General features: G+C 48.8%; 8 protein-coding genes across 8 annotated transcripts; 4 read left to right on the top strand and 4 right to left on the bottom strand.

Annotated features, from left to right (window-relative positions):
• Positions 1-272: 272 nt before the first annotated feature.
• On the bottom strand, positions 273-1,068 carry BDW43DRAFT_285614 (uncharacterized protein). Its single transcript, XM_032042954.1, has one exon. It carries the CDS (start codon positions 974-976, stop codon positions 746-748), a length of 231 nt encoding a protein of 76 aa, XP_031897358.1. The 5' UTR covers positions 977-1,068; the 3' UTR covers positions 273-745.
• Positions 1,069-2,062: 994 nt separating this feature from the next.
• Positions 2,063-3,991, top strand: glfB (UDP-galactofuranose transporter). The gene is made up of 7 exons (XM_032038654.1): positions 2,063-2,075; positions 2,268-2,536; positions 2,610-2,677; positions 2,744-2,749; positions 2,805-3,022; positions 3,078-3,485; positions 3,540-3,991. The coding sequence occupies exons 2-7, from the start codon at positions 2,403-2,405 to the stop codon at positions 3,897-3,899; spliced, it is 1,194 nt and encodes a 397-aa protein (XP_031897357.1). The 5' UTR covers positions 2,063-2,075; positions 2,268-2,402; the 3' UTR covers positions 3,900-3,991.
• Positions 3,992-5,312: 1,321 nt separating this feature from the next.
• On the top strand, positions 5,313-6,846 carry BDW43DRAFT_165179 (uncharacterized protein). The gene is made up of 2 exons (XM_032038653.1): positions 5,313-6,724; positions 6,784-6,846. The coding sequence occupies exon 1, from the start codon at positions 5,569-5,571 to the stop codon at positions 6,691-6,693; it is 1,125 nt and encodes a 374-aa protein (XP_031897356.1). The 5' UTR covers positions 5,313-5,568; the 3' UTR covers positions 6,694-6,724; positions 6,784-6,846.
• Positions 6,847-7,992: 1,146 nt separating this feature from the next.
• On the bottom strand, positions 7,993-13,564 carry BDW43DRAFT_302420 (transcription factor TFIIIB subunit BRF1; the record flags this gene model as incomplete). The annotated part of the gene is made up of 10 exons (XM_032045232.1): positions 7,993-8,130; positions 8,188-8,317; positions 8,398-8,536; positions 8,611-8,727; positions 8,790-8,867; positions 8,927-8,942; positions 9,017-9,287; positions 9,358-9,656; positions 9,719-9,918; positions 11,647-13,564. 10 exons carry the CDS (start codon positions 13,562-13,564, stop codon positions 7,993-7,995), a joined length of 3,306 nt encoding a protein of 1,101 aa, XP_031897355.1.
• A 1,217-nt stretch (positions 13,565-14,781) lies between these two features.
• On the top strand, positions 14,782-18,901 carry BDW43DRAFT_165027 (putative copper resistance-associated P-type ATPase). The gene has a single exon (XM_032038652.1). The coding sequence runs from the start codon at positions 14,960-14,962 to the stop codon at positions 18,707-18,709; it is 3,750 nt and encodes a 1,249-aa protein (XP_031897354.1). The 5' UTR covers positions 14,782-14,959; the 3' UTR covers positions 18,710-18,901.
• A 193-nt stretch (positions 18,902-19,094) lies between these two features.
• Positions 19,095-21,012, bottom strand: BDW43DRAFT_313986 (crossover junction endonuclease MUS81; the record flags this gene model as incomplete). The annotated part of the gene is made up of 4 exons (XM_032047708.1): positions 19,095-20,189; positions 20,240-20,646; positions 20,697-20,866; positions 20,921-21,012. 4 exons carry the CDS (start codon positions 21,010-21,012, stop codon positions 19,095-19,097), a joined length of 1,764 nt encoding a protein of 587 aa, XP_031897353.1.
• Positions 21,013-21,564: 552 nt separating this feature from the next.
• Positions 21,565-23,825, top strand: BDW43DRAFT_302417 (DUF3292 domain-containing protein; the record flags this gene model as incomplete). Its single annotated transcript, XM_032045231.1, has 5 exons — positions 21,565-21,855; positions 21,902-22,111; positions 22,173-22,684; positions 22,741-22,968; positions 23,027-23,825. 5 exons carry the CDS (start codon positions 21,565-21,567, stop codon positions 23,823-23,825), a joined length of 2,040 nt encoding a protein of 679 aa, XP_031897352.1.
• A 153-nt stretch (positions 23,826-23,978) lies between these two features.
• Positions 23,979-25,101, bottom strand: BDW43DRAFT_321456 (SDR family oxidoreductase). The gene has a single exon (XM_032049332.1). It carries the CDS (start codon positions 25,018-25,020, stop codon positions 24,067-24,069), a length of 954 nt encoding a protein of 317 aa, XP_031897351.1. The 5' UTR covers positions 25,021-25,101; the 3' UTR covers positions 23,979-24,066.
• Positions 25,102-25,425: the final 324 nt, after the last annotated feature.

Here is a 25,425-nt window from a genome sequence, read left to right as displayed (position 1 = left end):
GACGTTGGATCAGGGTCAACGGAGCGGGCGATTAGTTAGATAGAAAGATACGAAAGGGTCCATGGGAGAAAAGCTTTCTGTACTTCTTCCGGTCTCGCATGCTCGACTCATGGTGTTCTTCTCTACTTCAGAGGTTACTCCCATGGAAACAGCATCTTCACAATCCTTTGTCCCTGGGGGTGGTACCATGGGGAGAGTGGCTCTCAAAGTGTCACTATTGTACCCATTGTGTATCTATCTATTGTACCTGACTACATACATCGGAAGAATAGCAGGTACTCCGTAGGCACAGAGAGGAGGATGTTACGGTACTCCATACAGACAGAACAAATCAGGACCCTTCGTGGGTCGCCGTGAAGCCCTGATAGTCCTATTCGGGAAGGTGACCAGATAATCCAGCTTAGATTTTAATTTGAACCAAAGCGATGGCGTCAATTCTCAACCATCAGATCGCCGCAAATCCCCACTGGTAAGGGACCTCCGCCGCAGCGCTATGGACAAGTGGCCGCTGAACGCGGGTAACTGAATGCTTGGCCCCTGACTGCTTGCGTAATGCAGCCGAGTTGGTGTTAATTTTGATCAACACTCTCCAAGTTGCAGTATGAATTCTACAACTAGTGATTTGTCCGACTATTCGACCCTTTGTGATTGGAAGTGTTTCGGGAACTGATGTCGGACGGGGTTTTAGACTGTAACGGAGCCCTTAACCGTCGTGTAAGATTAATAGAAGTGAATTCTTATTGTATTAGCATCCATTTCGAATAAGAGAGAGAGAAGAAAAAGGAAACAGCAATTCTCCAAAAACGCATCTTCGATGGGGGGACCGAAGAACAACCAGAAAAGGGGCAAGAAAGAGAGGAAGTGGACACCTGGGGATAGACCCCATTCGCCAACCTTTCGCCACGAGAGTGATGAACATTCGCCTCGCCCCACATAAACACCAAAGGAGTGTTAACCCACTAGGAGGTTGGAGCATTGGAAAGTATAATTAGGGTGATAATTTGAAATGTGAAGCGACAAAGAACGGAACTTGGCTAAGGGATGGTTTACGTACGACTGCTTTGGACCCTGATACTAGTCCGTGTGGTACCGCCGGACAAAAAATAGAAATCAGAAGTAAAAAGGGCATATACGTGGAGGGTACGTATGTACACAGTATAGCCGTTCGAAAAAGCCGTGCTGCTGTCGGGGGTTTTACACGTCCTGTATTTACAAAACCGATCATTCTCCGCAGAGATTTGGGTGAAACCGCATGTAAGGATAGGTACAAGTATTGTATAGTACGCGTAAGTCACTTATCGATCTATCCCATTCTTATCCACTGCGCTGTTTGCCTCCGTTTTTTTCTCCACCACCGCCTCCACTGTTTGTCGGCCAGAACTCGAAACCACCCGTCAGAATGAATGGTAGTGTTTCAACTGCCGTCTGGTCGTCGAGTTAATTAATCTCAAGTAAAAAGTTCCTCTCAAGTAATTTTAAAACAAAAAGAAAAATAAAAGTTATTAATAAAAAAAATTATCGACCCATGTCAGTTGACCAGGTAGTACCAGTATTGACAATCCTGCTCCGTACATCTATTCCTTTACATTCTTATTTATTCAATTGCTATTTATATAGATGTATTGACGACTTTACATGTATGTAGCAGTGATAATAGTATGTGAGAGATGGATGTATGTACAGTATGTAATGTAGTACATTATGTACGGCTGGGAGGGAAGAAAAGGTGTGTTGCTGCATGCAGCGACCTGCTGCATGCCTCCTAATCAACCGAAAGGACGCTACGCTACGTCCGGGAGCGTTGACCTTGGACTGGGTCTAAGACGGGAGTCTAAGTGTAAGCTTGCGCTTCCCATTCAGCGAACGATATATCTCATCCCGGGCCACGATCTTTCTTTTTTCCTCTCTCTTTGATGCGGATCCCGACCCTCTCTTCCCTGTTTTCTTTTGCTCATCCTGCCCCCTTAAAAAATAAAATAAAATAAAATAACCAGACCAATAAGCCAACCCGTGCCGTGTTCTTTCGCAACGTTTACCGACAAGAATTAAAATAAAATAAAACCAAAAATCACAGGGTAAGGGAAAAAAGATAAACGTATACTACTACGTATTTCGCTCCCCAACCTTTTTCTTTTCCCCTTCTCACGCTTCACATCTCTCTTTCTTGAGCGCCAATCTTGTCTTTTATTATTCTTCTTCTTCAGTTCAGGCCAACTCTTGTCCCACTCGTTCAACCCTTCAATTTATTCTTTAACTTCTTGGACTAGACTTATTCCTTTCCTTTCAGGTCTCCCTGTCGTTCTTCACCCGTGGCCTCCGCGCAGTTTAGTCAAAGCAGCCTTTTACGGCCGCGACCCTTCGAATTCCAACGCTTTCTATCAGAACAAAGTCGCATCCTGAAAATGAGCTCTGAAGGAGAAAAGGCCAGAACCTCCGGCGAGGTCTCCCGCCCGGAGCCTACTCTGCCTACCGTCAACCCTGCTGCTGAGAGGGCAGAGCCTCCCAAGCCTACTTTCCACCCCGCGGTCTACGTGAGGTGAGTGCATCCTCTACAAGCCTCATCCATCACCAGTGCGAAATGAAGGATAGACTTGCTAATATGTCCGCAGTGTCTGGATTGCCCTGAGTTCCAGTGTTATCCTGTTCAACAAGCACATCCTCGATTATGCTCAGTTCCGTAAGTGCACCGTCTTGGACTTGGTAGCCACAATGTAATGATCATTCTAACACGTTTGTTCTATAGGCTTTCGTAGGTTTTCCTTTCCCCATATCTCTACGGCGACAGCCTCCTAATATCCTCGCAGCTATTATCCTTACAACATGGCATTTGGCGTTCGCAACTTTCATGACCCAGCTTCTCGCCCGTACCACCACCTTGCTTGATGGCCGGAAAACTGTTAAGATGACTGGCCGTGTTTATCTTCGCGCTATCGTCCCTATTGGCCTTTTCTTCAGTTTGAGCTTGATCTGTGGTAATGTGACATACTTGTATCTGAGTGTTGCTTTCATCCAGATGCTGAAGGTGCGTTGGATTTGATTCTTGAGGCTGTCATTCTCTCACTCACAACGATATTCAGGCTACTACTCCGGTCGCTGTGCTCTTCGCCACCTGGGGAATGGGAATGGCTCCTGTCAACTATAAGGTTTTGATGAACGTCTCCATCATTGTCATCGGTGTCATCATTGCCTCTTTCGGTGAAATCAAGTTCGTCTTCATCGGATTCCTCTTCCAGATTGGCGGGATCATTTTCGAGGCCACCCGTCTGGTCATGGTGCAGCGCCTGCTTAGCTCCGCCGAGTACAAGATGGACCCTCTGGTCTCTCTGTACTACTTTGCTCCCGTCTGTGCTGTGATGAACGGTGTCACTGCTCTGTTCATCGAGGTTCCTAACCTTACCATGGACCACGTTTACCGTGTTGGTGTATGGACTTTGTTGCTGAATGCTGTTGTTGCCTTCTTGCTAAACGTCTCGGTTGTCTTCTTGGTATGAATCGGCTCACTTTTGATATTATCCCAATTTGCTAACTATCAGCTGCAGATTGGAAAGACTTCTTCCCTTGTCATGACTCTCTGTGGTGTTCTGAAGGACATTCTCCTTGTCGTTGCCTCGATGATGATTTGGCAGACTCCCGTCACCCCTCTTCAGTTCTTTGGCTATTCCATTGCCCTCATTGGTCTGGTTTACTACAAGCTCGGTGGTGACAAGATCAAGGAATATACCAGCCAGGCCAACCGTTCCTGGGCTGAATACGGTGCCAACCACCCCGCCAAGCGCAAGTCTATCATCATCGGCGCTGTTGTTCTTATCTTCTTCCTACTGGTTGGATCTATGGCACCCAGCTACACTACCGACTCTGTCAAGGGGTTGCTAGGTGGCGCCACTGCTGGAAACGCATAATGGCGCCCTTTTCCTTTCTAATTGGAGACGAATCAATCGCAATGTCTGGCTTTGCGAAGTATTATTGCCCAGACAGATACGGAGTGGATGCGTCCTGAACACCGAGCGGTTTCAGGTACCATGTGAAAACTGAACGACAACAGACCCATCATCGACCTTTCTTTCTTTACCTATTTATACTTCTATGCACACAGTGGGCCTCACCATAAACATTGTGGCCCGTAGCCTAAAAGATAATGCCCTTCAGCTGCAGCAGTCCCACGGGATGAACGCCGGAGTTCCGGTGGGTACGGCCACATGCAGGGAATGCAGCCTGTGCCTGATGAACACTGGATGTCATCTCGAAGGTTGTGATATGACACTGGATCTCTTTCGCGAGGTCCTTTTTCTTTCCGATTTCTTGTTTACAGTGTCGATCCTTCTGGGATTTCATTTTATTACTTGTGATTTGATGAACATTTGTGTCACGTTTTAATTAGCACGAGGTTCTGGTGTCGGACATTGCTTTACATCTAGCTCTTGATCTTGTTACCATTCTTTCCTGTGACTATAGATTTACTTAGCTATTCTTCCGACAAAATAGACTTGACTGTGAAATATTCCAGATTATTTCGACAGGGCGGAGGGGGTGGGGTGGTGATGAGGATGCAGGCTGTCGATTGCCTTTGGAGAGTTGCACAGGTGGCCTGAGGATCAGCCCTCCGCCTTGCTTCCTCAGGCATCATGCCGTCCTGCAAGGCTTTCAGGCTTCCCAAATCGTCATCAACTTTGCCAACGGAAGTGGGGCCCTGCGTGCGATCCAATTATAAAGTATCACAGGCTCTTTAGACCCATAGATGTTGGATCCGCCAATGAGCGAGGTCTCGTATGCTGACAGGGTTCCTGGAAAGGCCGGACGCGCGGACAAGGCTTGGAAGATAGGCCAATCGGAGGCGGGGATTCCCAGCCGGTTCCACACGGTGGTTGCCCCGAGCGATTGAGCATCATCCAATAATGGCGGCATCCTTGCTGGTCGATCTGGAGTCGGTGGGAACGGCAAGCGGTACAGTAAGGTATGGTATGCAGCGGCGCACATTGCAGGAAAAATGGCTGACAGTGCGGACTGGCCGCTGTATGGGACGGTAATGAGGCGAGCAAATCCTTCTCCGCATCGCATCCCACAGAGAAGCTCCGAAACCTCCAAGCAATCATCTGCTAGCCTCTTTTGCACGCGTTTTTCTTTCTTCTCCTTCCCCAAGCCGCTTATCCCGTGGTTCGCTGTTGGCTCCTCAATCCTCTCTCGTGCTTTCTCTCCCTCCCTGCATCTCTCTCACTCCACACCTTCCTTTCCTCTCTTCTTCTTCTTCCCTCCTCTCTTCTCTTCTCTTCTCTTCCCTCCTTTCTATCATTGTTTATTCTCCCTCATCATCTTATCTCCATCGCTTTCCTTCCTCCTTGTTTCTCTTCCATCACCCTCTCTCAATCATCGCTTCAGATATCGACCCTCTGTTTCTCGATCGCGACCTCGACGTCCGTTGCGCCAACATCTTCCGACCTGCTGCCCACGGCTTAGATCTCGTGATCCACATAGGTTGCTCTATCTTGTTGGTTCTAGCTCACCTGACAAAACAGATCAGATTCTCTTTCTTGTAGTTGCCTCCGATTCTTTCGGTTGTCCTCTCGCATCACGATGTGTCCAATGATGCTCAATAGCCTTTCCGACGGCCCTGCTATGGTCCTGTCCCCTTCCCAGGAACACGCCTTCCTTCAGTTCCCCCGCCAACATAAGCTGAATGGTGTCTCCCAGAGCTCAGGCTCGTTTTTCTCAAGTGGCTGCAGCACATCCTTTGGTGCAAAGCCGACCGCGTCTGGACCTATGGTTGGGAAGCCCTCGCGCAAACGATCGCGTGATGAAGCAGCTTTCGAGGAAGCTATGAACACCCCCAGCGTACCCTCCATTCCAGCCCGGGCTCCTCCTGCGCAGAAAGAGGAGCCTGTCTACGGAGAGGGCATGGTTCTCCTCAATCCGCGTACCGGGCTGGCTCTCTCCGCAGATAGTCAAACAGGTACTTGGTACGAAGAATCATTGGCGAGCACTGCTGCTGCTCCGACTGTCTCGTCCCACTTTCAAACCGGTCCGTCAAATACCTGTGGCCGCAAGTCCCAGCGTCTAGATCCATCCGCTCCCAGACTCGACGATATCGCGCTCTCCTCAATCCAACGCTTGCAGGACAACGGCAAAGACGACGCCCACCGCCTTCTCAACGCCACAAACCGCTCGCCTGATGAGCCACTGGTTGATGACGCGACCCACCTTCTTGGTATCAGTTGGCAACGTATCGCGTTTGATGGAGACGGCGACATGGCAGCTGCAGTGCGCGGCTGGAAGAAATATATCGACAAACAATTTTCTGCATACCTCTTAGACTCGCAGATTCTCATGAAGAATCGAGCTTTAAACGCTTACCTCGTGGCTGCCCGACCTGTCACCCCTTTTGGACCAGCAAATTCGACCGCTTTTTACCTCTTCAACGATGATCTCACTCAAGCCCAGCTTGTAGGATCCGCCTGGGAAACCTGCATTCAAAACCTCCGGTCCAATCCCATCATCTTCGAGGGCACTCAAATCCTGAATGCTTCGCACCGATCAGTCAACAACGGATCCCTTCAGCCTCAGAATATCCTCGGCGCAAACCCCGTTGACACCGGCCTCCCTCTCTTGCAAACCCTCTCGGCGCAGCCCGTCAGCAATGGCGTGAGCGTTGGGATGAATGGTAGCGTAGGAATGGGGACGGGGATGGACATCGACGCGTAAACACTCGACACAGGGCGCAGAAGAAAAAAAAGTTTCGACAAAATTTTGCTCACACATCTGCTTCATATCTAACAATCTTTTTCGGCACAGATCTTTTCGTTGTCTTTTGGGGTTCTTCGGCAAAACGTAATCACCCGGGATTGGGATTTTGATGATATCATTTTTCTGTTCTTCCAATTTCTCGGGCGCAAAAAGGTGGTATTGACTTGCAGGTGCTGGTTCATGGTTTGTCACTTCTTTCCTCTATTCACATTATGTTTATAATTTCGATCCGCCACTCGTGAAAGATATTTTTTAAAGAGATGAAGATAAATATGTGCATAAGAAAGAGAGAAAGAAAGATGAAAGAATGAAAAAGGACAAAAAAAATTGGTTTTCCTCGCATCGATGGACCCCCACTTGTGTTTGTTGTCAGGCAGGATTGACAACACATTCGGGCATCTACTAGTCGACCCTAACTAAACTAAGTCGTCCTCCTCACTCCACCAGATCACTAATGCCTACTGGCGTGTAAAATGGATATAGGGGAAGAAACAAAGAAGAAAAAGAGGAAATTGAATACCTCGATAGTAATTGTACCCATAGTTAAAACCCCTGCAATGCGAATAGTACTAGTTCAAACTTGGAACCATAAGCAGTAAATATTACCATTTTTTGTCCCATAACATAAGATAAGTTGCGTTACCATATACCCACATATATTCTGTATGATGTTCTTGTGCGTAGTTTCTGGGAATTAGGTAGAGATGCTTATTGAATTTGTTCTGTGAATAAGCTAAGCTGTGAGAGTTTGGGAATATAAATAAATATCGGAGTACGTTATTGCATGAGATAACGGGAATAGAGGATTCACACCTATTTTCCTAATCAATTTCTTCTCGTCATATGTATGTTAACAAAGAAAATACTCTATTAATTTTGAAGTTTCCCTGTAAATCAATAGAGTAGATGGGAATATTTAGATTTATTCCTAGGTAAATCCATCCGCTGCTATAACATTGACCACTGATGTTGAGAGGAGAGATTGAACCTATATATATTGACTAACTCAAGTGCTCAGTCAGTAAGTACCTTTGCTTCCACTGTTCATCGATATGTATACACGTGCTGTATCTTTCTTTCCCCCGGGTTTCGATGAACATCCTCCCCGACATTCCAACGGTATGCATGCTTCAACTATTTAACTATCTTGGATATACTAAAACGCCCCTAGTATACAGTTACAGACCCACCTCTGACCTCAGCCCCTTGGTAAAAAGACATCCTCCGCGCCGTATGGGAGTCGTACTCCTGTTCTACTTAAATGCTCGTGGTGACAACGATGGGCTCTTTCCACTCTTCCGACGAGTCCAATGACTGTGGGATTTTGTTCATGAACAAGGAATCGATCTCCTCGAGATTGAGGTTGGCAGTCTCAGGGTAGAAGAAATAAAGAAGCTATCCACATTCGTTAATGGCTTGGGTGTATATAGTGAGGGGACAATATCGACCTACCGGCACAAAGGCGAGGTTGAAACACATAAAGATGAGATAGCCCTTCCATGCAAGGTCATTGATTAAAGTTGGTCCGATCATGGCCACAAAGAAATTCCACAGCCAATTTGCCGAGACTCCGAGGGCTTGGCTATTTTTGGGGAGTATTCAGTTAGTTTTGGACGAATTCCGCAGGGGCCACCTGTTGGAATGAAGCTGTTGTTTGCCTACCCTTTCGCTCGGACATGAAGGGGGAGAATCTCCGGCCCGTAAACCCATGGTATGCAATTAATGGACGCCCCAAAGACGAGCATGAACAGGAAGAAAAACGGGATTGATGCCGTGGCTGCCGACTTTTCCAAGGAGGTGCCTATAACGAGTTAGGTAAACCCTAAGTTCTCCTCTTCTCTGTCGCCCAGCCGTATCACAAGGGGGCTTACTTACCCTTAAAAGACAAAAGAATGGAGATCATCATCATGCAGAGGAATAATCCAAAAGATCCCCACATCATCGGCCTTTTGCGACCCAGTCGATCGGAGTAGAATGTGGGATAGAAGGAGCCTTGTTCAACGGGATCAGCAGACTTTCTCGATAAGCAGTGTTCAGCAGGAATGCTCGGTTACCTATGACAAACATGACCTGGATCACGCCTCCCAGCAGGAGACTTAACTCCTTGTCAAGGCCCACATTGGTCTCCAAAACTGATATGCTTAGCATAATCCAAGCTGCAAAAGGAATATCGCGAGTCGTTAACTCTTACCTGTAGTGACATAAGTCTGCTCATGCATTAGTTCCCATGTGAAAAAGAAAAGAAAACGAAAACGACAAGTCCCCTGTTGGTCTCACTTACGACTATGATGTTGACTCCACCCATTTGGTTAATGAACTGCAATCCGTAGGCTAGTAGTACACGTCTGCCAGTGTGCAGCTCATCTTTTTTGAAGATTTGGGACCAGCTGTATTCTCCACGGAGGTTGTCTAGCTCAATAGCTTTGGTGATTCCCTCTGATTCTTCGATAATCCTTGGGTCATTCGCTGTGCGGTCATGGAAGTCGCAGAGCACCTGCAAGCCTTCTCTACCCCGATCTCGTCGATATAGCCATCGAGGGCTCTCGGGCAGCCTGTCTTTACGTGAGATACGCGCTCAATAATATATTCAGGTAGACTGTGGTAAGTAGGATGAACACTAACCCGAGAACCATTACCATCACAATGAGAGCAAAGATGATTTGACAAGCGATTGGTAGACGCCAATTCACGGGTCCCTCAACATAGCTCATCCCGTAATCGAACCAATAGGCAACGACAATGCCCACTCCAACGGCAAGAGGTTGGCTGCATACATACATTCCTCGTTTCCGTGCGTCGCACAGTTCCGATTGGTACACTGGAACAGTGCTGGTAAAGATCCCAGTACCGATACCAGTAAAGAATCGCGATGCCAATAGCTGCGCTGTGGAAAACGCGCAGGTCTGTGCAATCGCTCCAGCCTGCACGGAATGTTACCTTAGTCGCTATTTTGTCGGTATGGGGGTGGCAGAGGTGGACATACCACAACCCAAATCATCGAGAACCACATCATCCTCCGAAACCCGAGGCTATCCCCCGCCGTAAAACACACCATTGTCCCAAGGAAACAACCTAGATTGTAGATGCCGACTATGATCCCGATGGTTGCTGACCCTGGGTGATGTACAACGTTGAGGAAGTCTTCATTTCCCACGATCCCAGAGAATACGCCCTGGTTGTAGCCTGCGAATGGCCAACGCTGAAGTTAGCTTACTGCAGTCCAACAAACACTTCTGAGATCTCGCACCAAATAAGACGAATGATATTTGGCAGGTGAGCATAATAGCCATCCGAAGGCCTAGCCCTCGGCCGTACATGTTAAGCTTCACCATGTTGCGAGAGGGGACAAGGAACAAGGATGAGGTAGAATGACTAAAGACTGAGGAGGATGATTGTCCGAAAGACTTTATATATATAGAAATTTTTATGCTTTGGTTTGGACGATCAGCATGCAAACACCGTGAGCTCCATGCGATCTGCTGTGGATCCAGGTGTATGCTGTCAGTGACCAAGGAGCCCCAGTGCAGGAGGCACTTTTGCCCACTATAGATAGGAGTTGCTCAATATCAGAAGCCCATACTAAACCCTTTGTAGATGGGTACAGGAAGGGCGTTCCATACCAGACGGAGAAATTCCGCTCCCCCATTCGTAACAGGGTCAAGGCAGCAGAGTCAGCCGGTAAGACGGCAGCATTTGGCAATTCTCATTGCTTGATCATGATGCATGCATTCTGGGTCGTGGAACAGCGTACCCTCCGCATTCCCAATGATCAGCAGATACAGAGTCTCGACTGCTAAAGCTCAGAGGCCTGTGAATAATCCTATCTTGCAGGATATGATGGTTTTCACTGGATATTAATTCCGTGTCCCAGTTTGATTTGCACTACCGCTGCAGAGCAAGTCCCTCCACGAAGGAGAATGCATAACTCTCCTAAACTCTACCGGAGAGCTATGACCTCGGCCGAGAGCATAATAATAGCAGCTTTGCTAGGTTTGTTGTGTCACATACTGCCCCTTGCCTGATAGTATTGTGGCCAAGCGCATTCATGGAGTAGGTAGGAGGGAGTTAGCCTTCTTCCTTGATGTTATTGGTGGTGATAGTAAGCATACTAAGTACAAAGATTCAGCTCGGAGGCATAGTAAGCATAGAATCAGTCTACAACGACCATGATGGTAGTAGTGGTGGTGATAAGTGGTAGCCATGGTGGTAGGGGTAGTTAGTACTTTGAACAGGAGGAATGAAGTTGAGGACTTGTTGGCGATATTTTTGGGGACACCGATGATCACACGTGATGGATACCCGGAATGACAGTCCCGAGTCATAAGGGGAAGGAGCTCGGCGGCGTGGGACACATCCCAAGAGTAAGTTTTAGGGGAGAGGATTGTTGCTTGGTCTTTTGAATCATCCCTAGGTTCTTTACGACGGGAAGTTGCCCATGATCAGATGCTGAAACTTGATATCCAAGGTTGACCAGAGTTCGTTTCCCACATTCAAAGGTATCTATCTATCCTATTTGCTATACCTGCTATTAAGCTTTATACCAACCCTACTAATCTGTGTCATAGTAGTCGCTTCCATCGTCGTAGTAATCGCCATAGTGCCCCGCCAAAGCAGCATCCACACCATCATCGTCATCACCATCTTCCTCCTCGTACTCATCATCTCGTTCCTCGTCCGAATAACCGGTCTTGTCACCTGCGGCCGGCTCTGCGGCATTCTCAGTAGTGCTCGCCTGACCAGTCCTATTCGTTGCGACACCGATTTGCTGTCTATGTTTGGTGACATCGCGCGGAGGAACGGATGTTGGGGCTGGGGAGCTAGGGGCATTCGAGCGAGTTGGGGGAGTCGCCACCCTGGCCCGCCTGGTGGGGATGTCTGGTTCAACACTGGCGCTGCGCCGCGAAGCCACACTCTGGCTGCGGCTCATACTGTCTCCTTCTGCCTTAGCGGCAAAATCGGCTCCTTCTTCACCAAATAGTGATTCCAACAGACGATAGTTGATCTTTTTACTGAATCCTCTTCGTTCCAGCATTCGACGCGTTGCTTCTGCTGGGGTAGAAGCCCGCGTGCTTCTTCCATCACCATCTTCACCATCGCCCTGGAGATAAGCAACGTCCCCTAGTCTACCCCGACGACGCTTGCGTGGTTTATGCATACCCGGTTGTGAATCAGCTTCCTCCAAGGCCCGTTTCAATGCTTTGGCTTGCTGTGCCCGTAGATAGTCTTTATTCTCATGCACCCAGATCCGCTCCTTGATTTCGACTTCGGCAGGGGATAGTAGACAGTTAGAAACTTCTGGATCTGATTCAAACTCGGCCTCGTCGATTTCTGCGCTTTCAGACACAGTTTTTCTTGGCTCTGCGGTACTCTCGACCATAGTGGAGCCCTTCGCCAGATAAGAGGTCATCTCATCCTCGAGGGCCTCCTCCGAGGCGATCTGGTCGGGAGTTGGAGTTGGCAGGGGTCGTGCCTTGGAGCCTTTAGGGCGCCCCCTGCTTGGTTTGCCCGGGACTTCGTTGACTTCCGAGGTGACCTCGCTCTCGATGGACGCTGTCGACAGCCGTCTCTCACTATCTGTTGCCATCAAGGCCGGGTCAATAGGAAGGCTAGGGATAGCGAAGCCATCCGCATCGACACGCTTTTGCTGATGGGGGGCTGTATTTGAGGGGGTTGTGGCGACATCAGTGAGTTCTCCCTCGATATCGGCTACAGTTTCAGCGGGCCTTTTCTTGATGCTCCGAGACGGTCTCCTCCCTTCCCTTGCTCTAGTGAAAGAGGGCGGATCATGGGCATTCTCCAGCTGCACAGAGCGGAATTGGTCCACCGTCAGCTCTCCGCTTTCTGTTGCACCGAATTCGTTCAGACGTTGGCTGATGGTGATTTCGGTTACTTTGACGACGTATACCACCTCGCGAACCGTGCGCCGGAAGTTGTTCATTCGAGCTGCAAGAATTAAAGCAGCGCCGCAAATACCGGCAGGACGTCGACCCGTGGTCATCCAGTCACGATTCATTCGTTGTACGATACGCACAGCTTCACTGGCAACTTGCATTGTGGCCGGTCCAAATTCGAGTTGTTTGGCGAACCTGTATATCAAGCTCTCAGGATCGATCGGGTTCATTAGGAAAACATTTCCACCCAGACGCAGCTCCTCCAACAATGCTTTGTAGGTTCGACCTAACTTAAACACGTTGATCATGAGGACATCCGCGAAATCGATGAGCATTACAGTGTTGCCATCCTGCCGGCGGCAGGCAATGTAGAGGCATACCGCAGCAACTGTCTTTGTTCGACGACCTTGAATGAAGTTCAAACCAACAGCGAGCTTGAAGACTTGACCAGCAGCTTTCGAAGCACTCTCCGGAATGGTCAAAGCGCGAGCCAGCTGATTAATATACCTACTACCATTCTGTTCAGTGATCTCTCGGCTTTCCGCCCCGCCTCCACGCTGAAAGCCTGGGCCATAACTGCGGACATGAGACTGGTCTTCTCCGACAAATGTACCTTGAACAATTGCAGCACCAGATGATGTCTCACCGAAAGTCACTTCGGAGACAATGTTTGCCTCACTGATGACGGTACCGCAACCGGAGCAAACCTTTTGCCCGTCATCCTCGACGATATGAGGTGCAGGACAACCAGGGTTAGGGCATGTAGAGGTCTTGGGGTGAGTGGTTGGCTTGGTTGGTTGTGGACGGCCAATTGGCTGAGGCCGTCTTATTGCAGCCGGATTAGGGGATTTCAAACTGGCCAGGCGTCCCATAGGTGGTGCCCTGGGGCCAGCCTTTGACGGGAATGGAGGGCGCATCCCCGGTCTAGCAGTGGACATGATAAGCGGCTTGAAAGGTGTAGTTTTATGCCCAGAAGTGAATCAACCGCGAAGAGGTTATGAATAGCATAAGTATAGAGTAAGAATGCCAAAAAAAGGGAAGGCGGGAAAGGGAGCAACTAATATCAAGGAGACATTCTTTTACTCGACCATGCGAGTTGATTGATAAGGAGCCGTCAAGAGTGATGATAGTAAGTTGAAAGAGAGAGGGAGGATATGAGAGAAAAAAGGCAGTACTAGCCAAGTGATCCAGTTAGGTAGTTGGAGTCAGGCGGAGCGAGTTAAAGAAGTGTTATATTGGAAAGAAGGGCCAAGGTCAACAGTTGACAACTTAGTTCACTTGACGATCATTTGAATGGATGGTTATCAATATTGATTTCAATAGATCGACGCGTGAAGAGGGAGAAGAAAAGAAAAAAATTTGGATGGCGACGTGAATAGAGGGGGCGAGAACGCGTGCGAAAAAGTCTGTGTGGTCCAGTGGGAGGGTCACGTGGTTACACCGTGGATTCCTTTTCCTTACAAACTGCGTCAGAGCGCCCGTTCGATTCCCGTCAATTCCATTTCCATAAGTTATATTATCAGGGATTTTTCACTCTGGATTCTTCATGTTGACTACTAACTGAATTCTTATTACTGGCATTCTGAAGGCATCAATTGAGTAATTGGAGGTTTCTCTCCAATGGGGATGCTTCGTACGCAGAGAGAGAGGGGGGGGAAAGATCTGGTCTTTTGCTTCTGGTCAATCATACCAGTCAGCACAGCTACTACTTGCATATCCATCTAGGTACTATAAGAAAATAATCTCCATGACTCATTGGAGCCGGGGATCGCAGATGGCTGGAGAGTCATTTTTGCGCCATCCTGAACACTTATCAATCATGTGTGGCGGTTCCATCCTTGGGACTGAGAGATTTCTGCGTAGTTTAGCGTCTCTCCACAGCTTCACGCACAAAAGGCGCACTCACTACTTCAAGTCCACCATGTCTCCCTCGAAAGTAATATTTAATTATCCTTCATTCTCCTACTACTTTCTCTAATTTCATATAATTCTATCACCCTTCCGTCGCCCCCTACTGTTCGTTTCAGCTCCTCTCAGACCAACTGCTGCTTCAACCCCCTTGCTTGCTATTAGTGCATACAACGTCCAATCTCCCAAAATTATCTCTTCAATACATCTAAATTATTTGGCTAGATCTCTATATTCGCAACGTATAACAGAGTCTCTTCAACATCATTACGTGGGACTGTCCTCATAAAAAAAAATACAAACCCTACCAGCTACCTGGTTCGCACCCACTCTCGCAAACCAGCTTTTCCAAAGAGATGCTCCCTGGCTTCTGGTTCTAAACACAACTAATTATTCGGCATCCTGGAGTTTTTCAACCGTTTATAATGTCGCCGACATCAGGCCTTGCATCTCGAACCCCTGTGTGCCAGGGTTCGAGGCAACTTAAAAGCACCTTCTTCGTTAGTAACGTGCATTGTTCTTCCTGCATATCATACATCTCCGAGATCCTTTCAGAGATTCCCGGTGTGTTTGACGTCGATGTCACTATTCTCAAGCATGAAGTGCGAGTATACCATGCAGCAGAGACCAGTCCTTCGAAACTGGCCACGGCTTTGATTCAAGCAGCCTTCGAAGTCCGTCATGTAACGACTTACGATGCCCGAGGAGTTATCGTATCTGATATTAGCACAACTTCGTGGCTCTCCAGAAACCCCGTACATTTTCCAACGCAGCAAGCCTCACATTCTACCTCGACGACCCTGAACAGGCATCTTGCGAATTGTGATGCCTGCAGGAAGGAGGAACTGCAACGAATATCTAACCCGCAAGATTCATCCGAAATGACTTCTATTCGGTCAAGGAATGAGAAGGCTGGTCAATTATTTGGTGTTAGTGACAAAGTTTCTGACATTGGGAGCCTGGCGCCTCGAAGGTCCGTGGAGAGTATTGCGCCTCCGCAACTACACGATGATGATGGAACGTTCAGTGCTCGCATAAGCATTGGGGGCATGAGCTGTGCTTCATGTGTCAATACAGTAACGAACGAAGTTAAGCAGCTCAGCTTCGTCCTCGATGTGACGGTCAATCTCCTTAGCAATAGTGCGACGGTCGTCTTTAACGGTCCCCAATCGAACATAGAAAAGGTGGTGGAACACATCGAGGACATCGGCTTCGAGGCGTCCCTCGAGGATGTACAGAAAGTTAGCCTGTCTCCATCTCCGAACCAAAACCTGTCATCATATGTCGCTGAAATCGCTATTGGTGGCATGACCTGCGGCTCTTGTGCAGGAAGTGTCACACGAGGGGTTGAAGAACTTCCCTTCGTGACGGAAGTCTCGGTGAATCTTTTGTCTCATAGCGGAACGGTGAAATTCGATGGGCTCGATCATATCGACGCTATCGTGGAGAAAATCGGAGACTTGGGATATGACGCCTCTGTCACCAGCGTCGTTCCTCGGGATGTTGAAGGCAACAAGAATGATGGTGAGACCGAAAAGAGAACCGTGGCAATCCAAGTGGGTGGGATGTTCTGTCATCATTGCCCGGGAAAGGTTCTCAGCTCTTTGAAGGAACTTGCTGATGTTGAAATTGATGACACGCTGTCTGTCAAGAACCCCATCGTTAAGGTTACCTATACTCCACGCCCTCCCTCTCTTACCATCAGAACTATACTCCAGGACATTGACAAAGTACATGATGCTTTCTCTACAACTATCTACCACCCCCCGAGTATTGAGGACCGATCGCGAGCAATTCAGCTGCATGAGAGGCGTAGGCTGCTGTCCCGCTTTCTCTTCGTTCTGATTGTAGCGATCCCAACCTTCCTGATCGGTATCGTTTTCATGAGCCTCGTGTCGTCGGATAACCCGACACGGAAGTACTTGGAACAACCAATGTGGGCTGGTAGTGCCTCTCGGATGGAATGGTCTCTTTTTATTATGACAACTCCTGTCATGTTCTATGGAACTGACGTGTTTCACGTGAGAGCTGCAAAGGAGATATACTCCCTTTGGCGCCCTGGCAGCCGTGTGCCTATTCTGCGGAGGTTCTACCGTTTTGGGAGCATGAATCTGTTGATCTCCGCTGGAACTACTGTAGCCTACGTCTCTTCCTTGGCTGTTCTGATCATTGACGCTGTCGTGGGAACTTCTCGAATGAGCAATAGCTCGTCTTATTTTGACTCCGTTGTATTCCTTACCTTATTCATTCTGGCAGGTCGATTTATTGAAGCATACAGCAAGGCGAGAACCGGAGATGCAGTTGCATCACTTGGAAAGTTAAAGCCTTCCGAAGCGTTACTGGTTACCAACGATCGTGTTGACGGTACCTCTGAGGAAGACGAGATTCAGAGGGTCAACATTGACCTGTTAGATGTCGGCGATATTGTCAGCATACCACACGGAGCCTCGCCACCGGCTGATGGTGTAGTTGTCACTACCGGTGTCTACCAGTTCGATGAAAGTTCCCTGACAGGAGAATCGCGACCAGTGAAGAAGTCTGTTGGCGATTCCGTCTACACAGGATCGGTGAATGTCGGCCAGCCCGTGAAGATTAAGGTGTCCGCAGTTGGAGGTGCATCGATGCTGGATCAGATCATCGCCGTAGTGCGCGAAGGCCAGAGCAGACGTGCTCCATTGGAAAGGGTTGCAGACTTACTTACATCCCACTTTGTTCCCATAATCACGCTTATAGCGATATTGACATTCGTCATCTGGCTTGTGCTGGGCGTGTCTGGCGCTTTGCCAGACGACTACCTAGATGTTGCACATGGAGGCTGGGCTTTTTGGAGCTTGGAGTTCGCGATCGCAGTGTTCGTGGTTGCTTGCCCCTGCGGTCTAGCTCTCGCTGCTCCTACGGCGCTATTCGTTGGTGGAGGACTGGCTGCCCGACATGGCATATTGGTCAAAGGCGGAGGGGAAGCTTTTCAAGAAGCGAGCCGTCTCGATGCCATTATATTCGATAAAACCGGAACTCTAACTGAAGGAGGGAGCTTGACGGTGTCTGACCATAAACTGCTCATCACCGACTCTGAGGATTTGCAAATCGCATGGACCCTTGCCCGAAAGTTGGAGGAAAGCAGCAATCACCCGATTGCTCACGCAGTTTCAGCCTTCTGCAGTGGCAAGGAATCTGCCGGGATACTCAGTTCCGACATTGAGGAGAAACCCGGACAGGGAATGAAAGGCACCTTTACCGTGTCTCTAGAGGACAAGAGCGATCAATCAAAGAGGACAGTCCAGTACGAAGCCGCCATCGGCAATCAACGTCTATTCCAAAGTCTGGCATCGCCTAACTTCGAAGATTCCCACCTTTCGGACCTACTTTCAGCCTACCAGAAATCAGGAAAATCCACCGCAATACTATCGTTGCGCAAAGCCGGCCCAAACTCCTCAAACGAACCCTACTTCACCCCGACAATCGCCTTTGCTATATCCGATTCAATCCGACCCGACGCCGCAAAGGTAATTTCGCAGCTCCACAAGCGCAAAGTCGACGTGTACATGTGCACAGGAGATAATCAGACCACTGCCCACGCCGTCGCCGACATGGTAGGCATCCCCCGATCCAACGTGATGGCCAACATCATGCCCGCAGGGAAAGCCGATTTCGTCCGCCAAGTCCAAGACGGCGTATACCCGCCAAGAACCTCGTCCGAAGCTGAAAGCCAAAGAAACGAACAAGGTGCACGCTCTATCGTAGCCTTCGTTGGTGATGGCGTGAATGACTCCCCGGCTCTGGCTGCAGCAGATGTTAGTATCGCCATGGCTTCGGGCTCCGACGTTGCCATGAACTCTGCATCTTTCATCCTCTTGAACTCAGAGCTCGACACTATCCTCCAACTTGTTGTTCTTAGTCGGCGGGTCTTCAACCGCGTCAAGATGAACTTTGGTTGGGCCGTGATTTATAATCTCTGTCTTGTGCCGGTTGCCGCTGGGGTATTGTATCCGATTGTCAATGGCCATACGATGAAAATGGTCGGGGGTGAGACTGTTATAGTTGGTAAACACTGGAGGCTGAGTCCCGTTTGGGCTGCGTTGGCAATGGCTTTGAGTAGTATTTCTGTGGTTTGCAGCAGTCTTGCTTTGGGGATTGACAAGAGGACTATTAAAAGGGTTCTTGGTCTGGGGAAATAAGCCATGGTTTATATTGTTGGTATAATGTCTAAAATGCCTTCAGTTGGGTGGATTCGTGGCGTTGCTAGCTTTTATGATGTTACGATGGGGATTTTATGATACAAGACTGACTTATTCATGAAGAGCTGTTTCTATGATATGATAAGATGTCGACCGTGGAATATCCCTTGTTTGATAACTTAATGTTATTTATACTTGATTAATGTTATTTCATTGACTTACAACACTTTGACTTCGTGACGTTCGATATATCGCCGAGTATCAGTGCCAGTATATGAAGATATTCGCAAGCGACCTTAACGCGGGTGTCCCAATAATACAGTAAATGGAGTCTGATGTAGCTTCAACATCATCCTAATGCTGAGCTACAGAGAAATATAGAGCATCAACCATCCTCCCCCCACACCTCAGCGATCTTCTTACTCAGAACCTTAGCCACCTTCTTCCTCCCGACTGCGGAAGACAGCTGATCGGAGACCAAAGTCTCCCTACCCTTGGCATCTAACGCCTCAAACGCTTTAATAAACGCCTGCGGGGTGGGCCATCGACGCTGGATCTCAAGGGCTTTGTCGCCCGTCACGCCACGCGTGCACATAAGCATTTTCAGGAACACATCGCGGAGGGAAAGAGACTCCGATTTGGAAGCCAGGGCGGCAAACGTGGAGGAAGTTACGGCATAAGTAATGGAGGGATTCTCAGCTCTGAAATGGACAAGGGTATTAAGGTATGACTGAGAGGAAGATAATTGGCGGCTGGGTATTAAGCTGAGGGTATGAGACGGAGGTGTATCCGGTGAATCAGGGGCAGTGTCCTGGGTGTACATCTTCCGCAAGAGAAAGGTCATGCGTGCCAGGTAGCGGATTGTATCATCGAGATTCTTAGTTTTCTTGACGAAGTAGCCGTTGACGACCTGCGTCGAGGCGATGGCCGACGCGACCATTTCCTGGTATTTCAGTGCGGCGGGGGTATTGGCGTCGTACGCGAGGGAGAATTCTTCGATGAGATAGATGACGTTTTTCATGCCGGACCGACGGAGACGGAACTTTTGTTCGTGGAAACGTCCGTCTTTGATTGAGCCAATGAGATCGTCGAGTCTTTTGCGTTCTACGATGTAGTCGAGCATGACTTCGTCGCCTTCTTCGCCGTACTGCGAGAGGAACTTCGGGTCGTGGAACTTGGCTACCCACATTGCGTCGCCGAGTTCGAGTGCGCGCACTTGCGTGGTGATGCCCTTTTTGCTGAGCTCGTTGGAGATATAGTCTCTGTCTTTGGATGTTCGGACTTCGCGCGTGTCCAGGACCAGCTGGATTGTGAAGCTGTTGGGGGGTAGGACGATTGGTGTTACTGTGGTGTCCTCGGGGCCATTTCCCCTGTTCATTTGAGGATTGAGGGTTGCTTCTAGGTTTTCGTTGCTTTCTTGGGGGAGGACTTGCGGGTCGGCAGTACTTGCCCTGGAGGCTTGGGGTGCGCCGGATGTATCCTGGCCATGTTAGACCCTGGATACACGCTGTGAGTTTATGGATCCCTTACCATTTGATTCCCAAAGGATAAGGTGTTTTGGTTTTCAGGGAGCGTCTTCTTGACCCGCTTCGCAACTTCCCATCCTTCTTCCGTAAGAGCATACTTTTTCAAAGGATGGCCGTGGTCATAAACCAAGTCTTTCTGGAGAAGCGTTTTCATTGAGCTCCAAGCGGTAAAGAACTTGCCTGGGTCACTCGGAGCCGTGAATGAGCTGTCACAATATGGTTGTGCTCTATCGATCAACTGTGCCTTTGTCAAACTCTGAGATGAATTTTCATCGAGTGTGCTGAGGCCCAGTAGGATCGCGTAAGGTCCGGACCGCAACGCCGGCACATAAGGTCTGGCTTTCCGAGGCTTCTTCGCCGGCTGACCCTCTGAGACACCTTCGCCGGACAGCCTTTTGCCATTTGTTACTGCTATTGTTATGAGAATCCCGTTGAGGGCATATCAGAAACGGAAGACTCACTGCTGTTGGGATACTCGGGCATTGGAAGCCCATTTTCCGCACAGTGGGACTTTAACTTATCTGTCAATCGGTCACACAGTTTAGGGCCAAGACCGTTGAGCTGCTGAGCTTCGGATGGATGTTGAAAGACTAATGGACAGGCTTTCATCGACTCGTAGGCCTTTTTGTATCTGAGGAAAGCGCATCAGTAGGGTGTTCATCATGCGAAATGGGCTTATACGGACACCGTCACTCCTTTGCTATTGTGTTCTTTGGCTTGGTCCAGCCATTCTTTAATCCACCCCAGGAGAAGGGGGTTCGCGCATGTCTCGCTCATAGCTTCCGGTCCGGCTCATGCTCTAACTGACGCAGATGGCATACGGTGCTGCTCACGCCAGTGTGGCACCTGAGAGGGGAGAGAATAAAAGAATAGCAATGCGTGTAACCTCCTGGCTTGGGGAGCTACTGCCCTTCCATATCTTTTGTTCTAAGATGCAAGCGACAAATCTGTTGGGCAGAATCTCAGGACAAGCGCGCTTCATTGAATTTCACGCGTATTTCCATTTTTGGACGTAAGTGTGGCTAGTGAGTGGCTTATGGCGGTGTGCTATTGCCTTAACCATAAGGCAGATTATGACATCAGCCCCCATCTTGGTTCGAAACTCCACTTCTGCACCACTTACTACATCTCTTGAAGCAGCACAAGTGTATTAATTTTAATTTCAAGGCTCATGATATTAATGGAGAATGACGTCATTCTCACGGCGTAGGGGTTAATCAGATCAGATCTATAGATCTTAATATAAGCCTACGCTACCTTTTCTTTTCATACAGTACTAAGTCTTTCATATTCATAGTACATGGTAATTGATGGACTTAATCATATAATATGTCAGGACCGGGCTCCACCAACCCTCTGCCACCTCCGACAGCAGGCTGGGACAATGGCCCATCCAAACTGGAAGTTAAAGTGAAGGAGAACGAAAATCACCTCGAGGCAATTGGACCTACAGAGAGCCATGCACTTGCTCAGATAGGCCAGGATGAAAAAGGTCTGGCTCAGGAAGCCAGCGATACCAACGAAGTGACGGATCTGGGGTGGGAACAATCACCTGAAGGCCAGATCGTGGCTGGCCTATCGAATGAGGATCTTTGGATGCTTATCAGACGGTTCAATAAGGTATGCTCTTTGGTATCTACTAATTTCAATTACTGACAAAGGTCAGCAATTATATTATGTGAAGGCTGTCCCAGATGCCCCGTTACAAAGATTGGATCTAAACCGCGCAGAAGATGAACATTTCTCACCAGATAAATTGCGGGCGACCCTTGAGCGTTTCTATACGACGATTGTTGTGTCACTGGCTGCATTCTACAAGCATATTGCCAGATTACGTTCGTGGAGAGAGCCTCGGCGAACAGGAGCATTCTGTGGAGTATGCATTTGTCTTAGACATATGTGGATGCTTCTACGAGACTAATCATATGTGGTTCTAGGTATACTTCCTTGCATGGCTTTTGGACTTTCTTGTCCCGATGATATTCTGTGGCCTAATTGCTCTTGTTGCTTTCCCTCCGTGCAGGACGTGGCTATTTCCCCCTGCGCCTATCGCTCTTGTTGACAGCAATACTGGGGGCGTACAGAAACCCAAAGCCGGCGTGCTAGGCTCTCACGATAGTATCACCGGAGCACCGGAGAAAATGAAAGGCGAAGCTGCCGAGCAAGAGGCCAGTAACTTAATCGCCAGTGCAGCTACTGTCGCAGTGGGAAGCGTTGCTGGTAAGCATGATCAGGGGACGCCAGAAGATGCTCCCTTGGAATCGTCCATTCCCGATGCCATGGATGCTGTTTCCGAAGCAGCAGATGCACAAACTGCCGCTCATGGAGGAGTACCGGCTGGCTCTCACGACAAGACCAGGCAGCCTATGAAGGAGACGGTGCTCAATGGTGCGAATATGGGCATGCGCATCTTGAGTGACATAGTGGATACCTACGAAAGGCTTGGGAAGTAAGTCTGATGAGCACTGAACTGATAAGCCTGCATCTCTAACGTGAGGTTGATAGTGCCCTGTCACCAACACCGCCATTTTCGTCTACAACCCCATGTCTACGGTTGGTGAGCGTTTTATCTCTTGGGTTACTCGGGTCACTTATGACATCAAGCTATGTGTTTGTCAAGATGAGCACTTTCACGGTGGGATTCGGTTTCTTCGGGGACCCGGTTTTTGCCCGCCTCACTGCGTACTTGAACCGCAAATACCCAGGCTGGATCAAACTCCTTGAATTGCAGAAGTAGGTTCTTCCCGGACTCAACCTAGCTACCAGTCCCCGCTAATCGTCTCTACACCAGCTCGCTCTTGAAAGGAATCCCCACAAATGCCCAGCTAACCTTAACCCTCCTACGTATCGGCGAAAGAAATGCAGCCCCCTTACCACCACCACCTTCAGACTCATTACTCAAAGCACCTTCCCACCCCACATCCCTCAACCCTAGCGAAGTCAACCTAGATGCAACAGAAGAAGAAATAGCCCAAGCAGCCGCCCCAGACCCCTTAGTCCAACCGCAGCACGGAGAGGAAAAATTACAAACAGACAAGCCCAAGAAAACACTGGGCTCCCGTGTTGTCAACTTCTTTCGAGGAACAACGGCCACGGGCATCGAAAGCAAACTTGCGGTGGACCGGGTCCGGGCAGCTGCCGGGTCAAAGCACGGCAAAGCCCGAGTTGGAATTCTCAGCAAGAAGGGGGAAATGAGGTCACCTTCAGGACCGGTCCAGTTTGACGCGAGGTACAAGGGGAAGCGAGGGGCCGTGGTGATTGATTCATCGCTTGATACGCCGTTGTTGTATTTCACGACGGATCCGACTGCGGAGTTGAGTGATCAGAAGCTTGAAAGTAGGGGGAAGGGAACTGTGTTCTTCAGCATGCCCGTAACTGATATTCGGGAGTTGCGGAAGATTGGAGGATTTGGGTGGAAGGGGAAGTTAGCTGCTGGATGGGCGGTGGGAAGTAAAGAGGTGGTTGATGGGCTGGAGATCGTTGGGAAGGATCCAAAGCACCAGCATTATCAACTAACTGCGATGAAGACGAGGAATCAATTGTTCAATCGCTTGGTGGCTATTGATGGACAGGTTTGGGAAAGCTATTAACCGCCGTAATACCCGTGCTAAGCTGGTCTCAGGTCTGGAAATAACCGATGATCAAATACGCTAGTGGGCTCTGGCTGTAACTGCCCTACGATCTCTGTGGTGTACATGGTGGATATGGTGGTGGTAGTTTGAATAGTTCTAAATATGTCTATAGTAACTGTATTGCATAAAGTAAAAGGTCATTGAGTAACGTATTAAATATAACAAACATATCCTGCAATAAATTCTCCCACTAAATGAATCATTGCTGGCTTATTTCCAGTTGGTAATTCCTGACGGCTTGTTCAAATGACGTGTCGCGCTTGAATCCCAAAGAGATGGCTTGTTTATTATCAAAACATGTGGGCCATGATTCTAGAATTGGCCTGAGGCATGGATCTTCCTTCTCCTTCAATAACGATAGTTTATCATGCCCTCCCACCTTTGCTAGAGCATCCATCATTTCCTGTATAGTAACGCAGATACCCGGAACGTTGATCTGGCGGATATGAGGGGGAACTGCATCGATCGGAAGCGAGAGCATGAGAACTAAGTTATATACGAGGGTGCGTGGAGAGCACAGCCAGGACTTGAACGATCGATCTTCGAGCGGAATGATGCACTCCTCTCCGTTCAGCGGCTCACGAATCATTCCCGAGAGAAACGAGGAGGCCGCAGCTGTGGGACGACCGGGCCGAACAGAGATCGTGGGGAAGCGAAGAGTAAAGCCACTTATAAACCCACGTCTTGTGTACTCGTTGATAAGGGTCTCACAGATGATCTTCTCCGCACCGTAGGATGACTGGGGAGTGGGGATGACGTTGTCATCCACCACTTCAGGAAGAGGTTGGCCGTAGACAGCCTGGCTAGAGGAGTAAATCACTCGGACGCCCGGACAGGTTCGACGAAGAGCTTCGAGTAGAACACGAGTGGCGTCGACGTTGACACTCATACCGAGATCAAAGTTGGCTTCGGAGCCGGACGACATGATACCGTGGAAGGCATAGATGGCGTCTAGAGACTTGTTCACGACGGCATCTGCGCCTTTGAGAAGGTCCACGGTAATTCTGCGTGCATTTTGGGGATACTTCACGCCTTTTGGAATGGGAGGTTCAGTGACATCAGTTAATGTGACATGATAGGAGGGGTCGTTGAGGAGCTCTTTTGCTAGCAATTGGCCAATGAAGCCTGCGCCGCCGGTGATGAGGATTTGCATGGTATCAGTTTGTTCAAGGGCCCTGAAGAGAGTACGAATGTATTTTTAATTCATCCGTTATTGAGCGAAGCGGTCCATATATGGCCATTTCAACATCACGTAGCTCTCTCTAAGTTATGGTGGAGTTCGGAATGACCTCCACACTCGCATCAAGTCCGAGGTTCAGGAACACTCCAATCTCTCCACAGCCGGACTTGGGCCGGCTTGTTGAAAGCAATTTATTGGATACCACGCACAGATGGCTGGGACCTAATGGAAATTTTCAAGTTAGTCCAACATTAATTGAATCCCAAACAGAATAATAGTAGTACCCACAATATGAATGGCTCTGCGTTTTTGTGCACACAATATGCCGATGGTGGATACAACAACAACAACCAGGAAAAGAAAAAGAAAGAGAAACAT

Source organism: Aspergillus alliaceus (genome assembly GCF_009176365.1).
Source record: "Aspergillus alliaceus strain CBS 536.65 unplaced genomic scaffold BDW43scaffold_42, whole genome shotgun sequence".
Taxonomy (NCBI): domain Eukaryota; kingdom Fungi; phylum Ascomycota; class Eurotiomycetes; order Eurotiales; family Aspergillaceae; genus Aspergillus; species Aspergillus alliaceus.
Note: the sequence above shows the minus strand (reverse complement) of the source record. Positions and strands in the feature narration are given on the sequence as shown.